The 11,763-nt window shown below is 34.2% G+C and overlaps 1 protein-coding gene and 1 long non-coding RNA gene across 2 annotated transcripts; one reads left to right on the top strand and one right to left on the bottom strand.

Annotated features, from left to right (window-relative positions):
• Nucleotides 1–301: 301 nt before the first annotated feature.
• Nucleotides 302–11,297, bottom strand: LOC143229756 (uncharacterized). The gene is made up of 4 exons (XR_013016046.1): nucleotides 8,337–11,297; nucleotides 6,711–6,870; nucleotides 1,485–1,768; nucleotides 302–842 (listed from the first exon to the last, which is right to left on the bottom strand). It is a non-coding gene; the product is annotated as an uncharacterized LOC143229756 (long non-coding RNA).
• Nucleotides 5,870–7,624, top strand: LOC143229755 (L-cystatin). Its single transcript, XM_076462510.1, has 3 exons — nucleotides 5,870–6,150; nucleotides 6,483–6,593; nucleotides 7,263–7,624. Exons 1-3 carry the CDS (start codon nucleotides 5,923–5,925, stop codon nucleotides 7,362–7,364), a joined length of 441 nt encoding a protein of 146 aa, XP_076318625.1. The 5' UTR covers nucleotides 5,870–5,922; the 3' UTR covers nucleotides 7,365–7,624.
• Nucleotides 11,298–11,763: the final 466 nt, after the last annotated feature.

The raw sequence follows: 11,763 nt of genomic DNA, 5'->3' as shown, positions 1-11,763 counted from the left end.
AGCAAAAAAAAAAAAAGGAATTAGGCCCGCAAAGATTAGAAGTCTCGCGAATCTACAAGTACAAATATTTATTTCCTGCTTAAAACGACAGTTGGCCCACAAAAAGTGAGACCTGACACAGGTTTATTCAAGGAACAAATATGCGATAAAACTCTTCCAGTTTTACAATTTAAACTGTAATTTTCTATCGTACATTGTAATGTAACACCACAACAGTACAGTACTTGAAGAAATCTTGGAAATTAAAACTACGTAAAAAACAGTAGTAAGCGTAAACAAGTAGGAAACAAAAAACAAAGTTTTCGAAAAGTTTAATTTTATAAAAGTATACAAACTCGTTACCAGTTACAAACGCGAAAGCTTTGAGAATCTTTACATAGAAATTGAAGTTACAAAAACATTATGAAAACATTGTTTTAGTCCAAATGAAACTAACTCTTTTATTCTCCATAAAGATTTACGTAAGTTTCTTTAAAAGTTACATCGGTAAACATTTCTGTAAAATATGCTGAAAATATCTCTAAGATTTGCTCTCCCAGACTCAAAGCACTTTTATAAACACGATAATAAATTATCGAGTTTCTTACACACAAGGACTGGCATGGCCAGGTGGATTAAGGCGTTCGACTTGTAATCCGTGGGCCGTAGGCTCAAATCCCCGTCACACCAAACATGCTCGCCCTTTCAGCTGTATGGTCGTTATAATGTGACAGTTAATCCCACTATTCGTTGGTAAAAGAGTAGTCCAAGAGTTGGCGGTGGGTGGTGATGACTAGCTGCCTTCCTTCTAGTCTTACACTGCTAAATTAGGGACGGCTAGCGCAGACAGCTCTCGTGTAGCTCTGCGTGAAATTAAAAAAACAACAACTTATACACGAGAACATGATTAGTGCCTGTTAGATTAGTTATCTTAGCTACCGTCGCCGTGGAGATCATGAGTAAGTCCACTTGGTTTGCCGAGAAGAGTAACTTGGTTTGATAATTAAAATTACGTTATTATTCTTGTTAGAGAATCATACAAGAAAGTGTCCAATCTCTACTTGATACTGTTAGCTTTTGGGAGTAGTTAACATTTAGAAACATGCTTAAGTTTTACTGGTTTACAATCAGGAAACTTAAAAAGAAACAAACAGAAAACGTTGGTAAACTTCACTTTTAAAGAAAAGGAAAACGTGTAGCAAAAGTAGGTTCTACATTACTATTCAGAAATTGAATGAAACTTTCACACTTTTTGTTAATAATGACTTCAAGGTTATTTTGATCACAAACGTTTGTAAGTTTTTATTACTGTTTGTATTAAATTTTCTTGTATTCCAACAATTACAACGTTTTGTCCATGTTTTGCTTCTTTGTTTAATTAGGTTAAAGTTTCTTCGTAAACCTTTCGTTTGTTTAATCCGAATCTATTTTTGAGAGATAAAAAGTTTTATTTTTCTAGTTAATTAAACTATTTCATTACTTAAATAACTTTCTTTTATCTTCACCTTTTTAGTTTTTTGCCTCTTTCCTATAATTAGGGCGCTCGACTCGTAATTTGAGGGTCACGGGTCCGAATCCCCGCCCCAACAAACATGCCTGTCCTTTCAGCCGTAGGGACGTTATTATGTGGAAGCCATTTCCAATATTTTTTGGTAAAAGAGTAGTCCATGATGTGGCGGTAGGTGGCGATGTCTAGCTGTCTTCCCTCTAGGGTTTCATTGCTAAATTATGGACGGCTAGCGTAGATAGCCCACATGCAGCTTTTTGCAAAATTCAAACCAAATCTTTCCTATAAATCCAACAAATCCAACACATTAAAAATATTCAGAACACATATAAAACCAATTGTATGACATGGATAAATGTATCACCCATAAGCAGCAAATACAAAACTATATTTTAAAGAAATCATATAGAGACCCACGATCAAGAAACTATTTCTACACGACTATTCAGACATGTTAACACTATCAGACAGACTCCTGGATTACTCGCTTCAATATTATGAGAAAAATATCAATAAAATACGGCTGATTTTTGTTTGTTTGTTTAGAATTAAGCACAAAGCTACACGATGGACTCTCTGTGCTCTGCCCACCACAGATATCGAAACCCGGTTTCTCGCGGTGTGAGTTTGCAGACATACCGCTGTGCCTTCGGGGATAAAAAATGATAGTTACATAATGCATGATGAATCAAGGCCTAAGTACCCCTCTCCTCTAAATATCATATACCAGAAACACACCAAACAGTGGTTGGCTAACTGAATCCTAAACACAAACATTGCTTTATTTTAAAATGGCTTTGTATGCAGAAATAGGATTGTGTGTGTGTATATGACTACTAAACGGAACTCTATTGTGAACAAGGACTAATACTGCGATCGTGCATAAGTAAAGCTAGTGAAATTATACGAATTAATACTACCCCACGAATTGGACATGGCATGAATAGGGTATGTTAATTAAAACTGCAAACATTGGACGAAATGTGATATGATGTAAATATTATAACAAACAACGTAACAAGGATTATCACCTAGGATTCTGTAACAGTGCGAGGAAGAAAGAAGTCAGAACTGAACTGACCCTCCCTGGTACAAAACATGAACATCAGAATTATATCGTTTAATATAAGCATGTCACATTTGTTTTAACTTTGTGAGAAATTAAGTTCGATAAAGTTACATCTATTTATAAGCTCAAATAGCCCATTACGCAGCTTTGTGCTAAAGCTATGAACAAACAATCAACATATTTATGAAAATCAAATACTGTTTATAAAGTGTCAAATAATAATATTTGTAAAGCACTGAATAATAGTAGCACAGGATTAATACCGCTAGAAACCAGGTTTCGATACCTGTGGTGAGCAAAGCACAGACAGTTCTGGCAGTTACTTTGTGCTAGCTTACAAACAACAACTATAAATGTAGTCTGAGACGAACGGCTGGTATTAAAACTTTAATTAAAATAAACTACAGAACAATGTTTTGACCTTCTTTGGTCATTTACAAGGTTAACAAAGAAGGTTTGCAACTTACCGTTGCTGGGCTCATGTCTTAGGGACGAAAGCGTAAACGTGCATAAGATTGTAGGGAGCGCTGCAGTTTGATGCTAGGTTATTAATTAATATTTGTATAAAGGTGTTCCTTTAGATTGGTTTAATTTTCATTTTAGTTGCTGTATGAGTAGGGCTTCTTTTATTTTGCGTTTGTTTCCCTACTTAGTATCTGGGTGTTTTATATGGTTATGTTGTGTTTATTTGATGTGCAGTGTTCAAAAACATTTAAAGGTGTTTTTTGTGTTCTTTGAATTTGGTTTGCATTTTTCTGCTTGTTTGTTTAATTTAGAAGTCGTGGCAGTTGTTGCATTGTATTTTATAAGTAATGTTGGTGTTGTGTTTGTCAATGTATTTTTTACATCGCATGGACTTCAGTTTTTTGTACCTGGTTTTTAAATAAAATTGGTGTTTATATATGCAAAAACGGCTCGTTTGGGTTGAGAAAATATTTTACATAGAAGAGCGAACAACGTTTCGACCTTCTTCGGTCATCGTCAGGTTCACAAAGAAAGAGGTAACTGACCGGAAGCTGACCACATGTTTGAAAAGGGGTTGTGTAACAGAGTGTTGGAATGTAGAGGGCGGTGCTAGATGTTTGAATATATAATTTTATTTATTTTATTATATTAATATAGGTATAAAGGCGTTCCTTTATATTGGTTTATTTTGGGTTTAAGTTGTTGTATAAGTAAGGCTTCTTTAATTTTGCGTTTGTTTATGTTTGTTTCTTTATTTAGTATTTGAGTGTTTTCTATGGTTATGTTGTGTTTATTTGACTTGCAGTGTTCGAAAACGTGTGAAGGTGACTTTTTATGTTCTTTGAATCTGGTTTCCATTTTTCTACTTGTTTCTCCAATATAGAAGTCGTGGCAGTTATCACCTTGTATTTTGTAAATAATGTTGGTGTGGTGTTTGTCAGTGTAGTTTTTACATAGTGTAGACCTCAGTTTTGTGCCTGGTTTTTGAATAAATTTGGTATTAACTGGAATGTCATATTTTGTTATTAGTTTTTTGCCAAATGTTGGTTATTTGTCTGCTGGTGTCAGGAATAGATGGTATACAGCAGTATATAGTTTCGTGATTTTTTTATTCGTGAGATATATTTACTTTAGTTGGTTGATTTTGCTTTCTGTCTAGGTGTGTGCGTATAATGTTTTCTACGGTTTGTGGAGGAAACTTATTGATGTTGATGAAGTATTGTTTTATTTTGTCTAATTCATCGTTAATTTTATCTGGTGAGCATAGATTTTTCTGTAGATTTCTGTCGTTAATTGTGTATCAATTCTAGTGATTCTGAGGTTAAGAAATGTTAGTTGGTTAGTTTTCTCGTTTTCACATGTGATCTTAAAGTTGTATGAAGTTAACGTGGTTGAAAAACTAAGTGTGCGTTCTGTAGATGTGAATCCAGCAATTGTATCATCAACATATCTGTACCAGTATAGTGGTAGATGTAAGGCTGAATTGCTCACTTGAAATTTAATCTGTGTCATGAAAATATTGGCTAGAACTGGTAACACGAGTTTGCACATATTTCAGCCATTCATTTGTTTGTAGATTGGGTCGTTGAATATAAAGTTAGTTTTAGTGGTAATAAATTCTACAAGAGGTGCTAACCAGTTGTTTCAGATGTGTGTTAATAGATTGGGGTCTTGGATGTAGAGTTCTAAAACTATCTTCAAAGATTCGGTAGTCGGGCCATTAAGAATTTGTGGTTTAGTTGACCAAGAATAGATTTAAAGTTGAAAAGAATCTTTGCGAAAGGATCCGGCTGGTGTTATATATTAAGAAAATACCCATCCTACGTATTTACTAACGTTGTAGTTGAATGATTCATAGGTCAACATTATGTTTCGTAATGAACAATTGGGTTTGTGAGATTTGGAGGTACCGTATAATTCCAGTGTACGTGAATCGGACTTGTATAAGTAGGAATAAAGGTTTTCTGAGACTACGTTTTTTATTTTTTCCATTTTTGATGGCATTTTGTTCATTTGGTTATCGTGTGTTTTGTTGAATTTATGTGTATTGGCTTAAATTTGTTTGTATCTGATAAGATGTTATTCATTTTTTGAATATGTTTATTTGTGTTCATTAATCGGACACGCTCATACGATCCTAATGAAACTATGAAACTTAAATAAAAAACTGTCAAAAGAAGAAATAACATTTCTTTCATCCAAAGCGCCGAAACGAAAAATTGATCTCTTATTTTGTGGAAGTAAAGGTTTTCAAGAATGCTAACCAGTGTATTAAAATGTTAATACCCAAACCAGCCTTCTTTAGAATACATTCTTACATTAAGTGGGTTTCTCGTCATCATGAAACAACTAAATAATGGCGCACATAGGATGGCCCGGCATGGCCAGGTGGGTTAAGGCACGCCACTCCAAATCCGAGGGAGGCGGGTTCGAATTCCCATCGCACGAAATATGTTCGTCCTTTCACCCGTGGGGACGTTATAATGTTACGGTCAATCCCACTATTAGTTGGTAAAAGAGTAGTCCAAGAGTTGGCGGTGGGTAATGATGACTAGCTTCCTTCCCTCTAGTTTTACACTACCAAATTAAGGACGGGTAGCGCAGATAGCCCTCGAGTACCTTTGCACGAAATTAAAAAAAAAAAATACTCACAAAGGATATTTTTATGTTTGGTAAGGAACTCTTATGCGACCCAAACACGTGTTCAGTTTTATCGTGGCGTATGTTCTTAAGAATGTTTCAGGCAATACTGATAACTAAGAGAAAAAAAAAACATTAGCGAGGAAGGTAGAAAACAACGGAAAACGGAACATTTGAAATGAAAAAGGCGTGACAGTGGCGTATTGAGTTTTGTATCATGTGACCATCGAGTTATTTAAATATAGCCCGTTTTTAATGCAACATGTTTTGGAAAATCAACGGTATGGAGACTCACGATTTATTACGCTGTGCAGTCGTTCTTGCCTTGGTTGGCGTTTCTATTGGACAAATGCCTGGAGGGTGGGAGAACGCAGATGTTGATAATAACGACGTTAAAAAAGCAGCAAATTTCGCAACAAAACAACTGAATTCACGGTTCGATGACGTTCATCACCACAAATTAGTGAAGATTTATGAGGCTCAAAAACAAGTAACTGTGTTTTCATATGTCGAATAATTCATTTATTTAAAACTTCAAAGTTAATTAGAATATAAGTTATAGTCTTTAATTATTTTCATTTTATAAAGGTACTCGCATAGCTCTCGTGAAGCTATGCGCGAAATTCAAAAAACGAACAAACAAATCGTCTTATAGAATATGATTTTTATAGTGTTTGTTATTTTTATATAATTTTTCATTTAACACAATTTTTTAAAACAATGTTCTGAAATCTGTAAAAAGTCAGTTACAATATACATTATTGATATTAAAAAGCTTGTGTTTTTTTTACATATCTCTATTGACTAAGTATATGTTTTCAGGTGGTAAGTGGTATGAAATACAAAGTACTTATTGAAATTGCTGCTACGACTTGCAAGAAAAGTGAAGTGTCTTTGAATGAAGTAGAAGACTGTGATGTTGATATCAGTGGGGTATGTACTACCGGGATTATATTATTTAAACTGTCTATCACGAGGTGATATATTTGACATAGATTTTATTACTGCTCACTTGAGGGAGTTATATATGAGTTAGAAGAGATCACCTACGTTAATATGATCAGCGAAGTATCCTGATGGCTAGAGCTCTTCACTTGCAATCTGTGGTTGAAGGATTAAAACCCATCGCCAAAGTTAAATAATTGGCTACCTTGCTGTGTGTTATCGAAACCTGATGTTTAGTATTACAAACGATCACACATCTGCTGAGCTACAGAAGGACAGATTCAAAATATAAAATAACATTAATGTTAGTTATTAAAATATCTTAACTTTATGAGAAACTAATAAATTAAAATTTTTTATTCACATACAAATCCTATTTTTCTATGGACCTCCTCACGTCTCAGGATCAATGTAAAATATTTTAAAGTGAAATGAAAAAAACGTAAGTGATGTAAGTTCATTTAGAAAATCTCACAGAATTTGATTCCTGAGCGATTTTATATTAATTACATTACCACGTTGATAGTACGTAATTAATTATAATATTAGTATGAGAGTTTAGTTAAGTTAATATTATAAAAATGGAAATTCTAACAAATCATAAACTGTTTTTAAAACAGTTGGATATCTATGAATTGTATTTTTTGTCTTCAATAGGTAAGAAAGCTCTGTAACGTGGTGGTTTGGGTTCAAGTGTGGATTCCACGTGCTGAATTAACAGAGTTTCATTGTCTAGAGAAGCCACAACTTTCCGAATAACTTCTTCATTCGTCTATAGGTTTATTATGTGCTTACTCTATTTACAGAAGTAAAACTTTATTAATTTTATTCCATTATTATAATAATTAATTCCTGTGTTAAAAGATTAATCGAATTTTTAACGAGATTTAAATTGGTCATTTTGTATGATATGCATCCACTCAGTAATTTGTCTTTATAAAGTTTAGCGTTTACAACTTCTTGGAATTTCTACTGATAAAAGTTATGAGGAAATAAAAAGAAAATATATTATTTGCGCAATGTATTGCAGTCACTATTTGTTTTCAAGTATTAACATTAGAGTATTATATATTTGTGCTTCGTGTGGGAAACGTGTATTTATCTGTGCTCTGTCCACTACGGGTATGAAAACCCGTTTTTTAGCGTTGTAAGTCCGCAGACATACCGCTGAGCCACTGGGGGGCTATATTTGACAGTAACGCGCAAAAACTAGAACTTTACGAAATGACAAATGTAATTTTTTGTATTGACATAATTAGATTAAAACTACGGACGAAATATTTACGTACTATAAAAATACGTCTCTGTACAAAACACCCTTGTAAAAACACCTTACTTTGCAGGGTATCATAAATCTTTTGCCAAAATCTTCACATATCTAATAAGTACGGATATAGTTTTCCCTAAACATAGAGTCGAGCGTATAGTTTTATCAAAAGGAACGAAAAGGAAAAAAATGTATAATAAATGGTCGATATTCGTAGCACAGCTTCGTAGATTTCCTTTGAAACAGGACGGAATCTGAACGCTTAGTATATTATATAGACAAGTTCAGAAACAAAAAAAAATATAAAATATAAAAAAAATGTCGAAAGTTGTTTTTATACTTTCTATTTCCACAGTTTAACACTTCACCGTTTTATAACTATTACCTGAGGAAAATACCCCCAACAATTGTGTTAAATATATGCACTGCTGACCTTTTTTTGTTTGCACTTATGAGAAACTTACTTATTTCCACTGTTTAAAACAAATTCCAACAGGTGGCTAAAGAATGACAATATAGGGTAAGCTTCCATTTCTTTTTTCTTTTCACTTAAAACTAATGTCTCTCAGTGGCACAGCAGCACGTCTTCGAACTTCACAACACTAGAAACCGGATTTCGATACTCGTGTTGAGCAGAAAAAATCTACAATGTAGCTTTAGTGCACAAGTATAACAAATTAGTTCAAACAAATGACAAAATAAAGTTTTACCAAAATAAAATTACACTTAATTTAATTTTTGAAGTAACGTGTGCCACAAATCACGATGAACTTTTCTGAAATTTGATGTCGCATTTTTTTTACGGATGATACTTTTATGAAAAGCGTTTGAGTGTTATGAAAAGAGTTTGTTTGTTTTTTGAATTTCGCACAAAGCTACTCGAGGGCCATGTGCGCTAGTCGTCCCTAATTTAACAGTGTAGAGGGAAGGCAGCTAGTCATCACCATCCACCGCCAACTCTTGGGCTACTCTTTTACCAACGAATAATGGGATTGACCGTCACATTATAACGCCCTCACGGCTGAAAGGGCGAGCATGTTTAGTGTAATGGGGATTTCAACCCGCGACCCTCATATTACGAGTCGAACAAAACTCTTCTGTTTGGCAATAAAACCTTCAACTGTTAGTCGCTTCAAAAAGTTTTATCTAACATGTGTCAGCTGTGAAATAGACTTATATAGTTCTGGATGTTCAGCTGTTCTTGATATACCCCTTGCTTTTCACATTTCAATAAAAATGAAGATTTTTTGTTGTCCGTTTGGTTATTAGTGCGTTATTTTTCTTGTTTTATAAGCCCAGTGTTAAAGATTACGTATTTTTCATCTTCGTACAATCACAGTTGCTGTCGTACCAGATTATGAATTCGAAACTTAGTTGTACAGATGAAACTGGACGTAAGTTAAACATACGAATAACACCCTACTCAACCCCTCACAGGTTGCTGTTCTTTGGGACCATGAGTGCATTAAGTGAGTGGTGTTTAAATCCCACTGTTCGATAGCAGTCGTCAAGGTGTTGGCAGTGGGTACTCTTCCCATTGACAGATAAAAACGTAATCTATTCTTTGAAACCATAGGTGCAGCATAAGAGTGACGGTCAAACCTTAATATTTGCTAACGATAGCCTAATACCCGGTGGTGGATGCTGTTGACTTGCTGTCTTCTTCCTGATATATCGTTTCAAAACTAAAACAATATGTGCAGCTAGTAAAAATTATAAAACACGAAAGAATGAAGAACTTTTGGTTGAAATGTTGTTTAGTGAAAAATTTAACTCAAAAGTATGCTTTCTATAACACGTATTGTTGATTCCATTTCAACAATTTTTGCTCAAAATATTTTTATCTAGAGTTGATATTTTGAGTAAGTCACTCAGGAAATTTCAGGAAAATGTTCAAACTTACAGCAATCTCGACAGTTACGAACAAATTGCTTTTTTTGTACAGTTTCTTTGTCCATCCTAAGTAATAATTCATAACGTAGTTTTATCTTTTCTTAACTAAGAAGTTAAGTACAGCCTTACAATCTCACCCTTTCATGGCATCAGTGTATACGATGTGAAAAGTATTAATGAAGCTTTGCTCTTAAAAGAGCAACATATTTGTTTAAATACTATTATACAATTCACATTATAAAATATTTATCTCAGCGCAAAGCCAATAAGTTAGTGTAAGAAGTACTTTATGGTACAGAAATTCGACGTAGGTCTTGAATGGAAGAAAACAGAACTTAGAGGATCCCAAATTTAGTAATGAGTTTAGAAGACTTAGGAAGAAAGTGCAAATACATTGAGACTATTTTCATAGGGCAGGATCTAGCATTCTGCAGGTTCTTCTGTGTGTGAAGGGTAAGTTTACGAAATTACAACGTTAAAATTCGGGACTCGTTTTTCTGTGTTGAGCAGAAAGCAGCCTCTCCATTGTTTAACTTTGATCCAAGAAAACCAAAAAGGATCCGTAATATTTTGTCAGTCTTTTGTAGAGTTTAACTATTTGAAGCCGAAAATGGAGGCTAATTAAATAGGCGACTCAAACTGTCAAAGAATATACGTTAAGAAAGGCCAATCATTTTGAAACTTATTGAATATATAGGGTGTTCGGAAAGTCACTGTGCACTTACATATTTATTAACAGATATGTTTTAATATAGAATACAGTAGGTAAATATGAATGACAATTATAAACAATGTTGAAAGTGACCCCAAGTGGCATCAATACAGGTCTGGATCCTTCTTATTTTGTTCTTAAACACCGCTATCAGTTGCTGGCTTGAAATAGACTGAATAAAATATGATTACAAAACTGCACAGTGACTTTCCGAACACCCTGTAGAAAATGGAACTTTGTGATTAACTATAAAAATATAAAATTATGAAACAAAAAGAAATAATAATTTTTTTTCAAAAGGCATAAAATAACAAAAAAGAACAACAACAAATGTTACGATTTCTTTACTGAAGGACAAACTAAATCCTGATATATTAAATTTATTCTACGTTTCAACCTTGAAAAGGAAAAAACAGTTCATGGGATTTTATCGACATGTGGACTTCCCTCCAGTCCGGAATGGCTCAATGATTAAAAAAATCAACTTCCTTCTTATAAAAACCAGGGCGCACGATCACTGTTCCCGGCTAGTTAAGTGATACGAGAAATTTGAATCGTTCATGCTAAGGTTCATGGGACTTATAACTTACCAAATAAGTCGATGATATTAGAAAAATAAAAATAAACTAAAAACAACTACTATCTCACAGCTAATCTAAAGCTGATTGATAACACAATCCAGTCACTGATTATTCAAAACGTATTTTATACCAAAATGATTCTAAAAGTAATATTGATTTTATAAATTCTTTTCCATTTATTGAATTTCGCGCAAAGCTACTCGAGGGCTATCTGCGCTAGCCGTCACTAATTTAGCAGTGTAAGACTAGAGGGAAGGCAGCTAGACATCATCAACCACCGCCAACTCTTGGGCTACTCTTTTACCAACGAATAGTGGGATTGACCGTCACATTATAACACCCCCATGGCTGAAAGGGCGAGCATGTTTGGTGTGACGGGGATTTGAACCCACGACCCTCAGATTACGAGTCGAACGCCTTAATCCACCTGACCATGCCGGGCCTTCTTAGGAAAGTATCCTGGAGAGCCTGTCAAGGTTGCGTGATTAAGGATAGTCGAGTCCTTGACACATTCAGGTGTTTGGCTTCTTACATTTGTCGATAGTGTCATTGTTTAAGTTGATTAACCAATATGAATATTAGAGTAGACAATTTGTGATAATGAGAAACCCACTTGAAGTAAAAATGTATCTCAAGATGGCTGGTATGGGTATTAAAACTTTTATTAAAATAAATTACAGAACAACGTTTCGACCTTCTTAGGTC

The sequence above is a fragment of the Tachypleus tridentatus genome, chromosome 10, assembly GCF_004210375.1.
Source record: "Tachypleus tridentatus isolate NWPU-2018 chromosome 10, ASM421037v1, whole genome shotgun sequence".
Lineage (NCBI taxonomy): Eukaryota > Metazoa > Arthropoda > Merostomata > Xiphosura > Limulidae > Tachypleus > Tachypleus tridentatus.
Note: the sequence above shows the minus strand (reverse complement) of the source record. Positions and strands in the feature narration are given on the sequence as shown.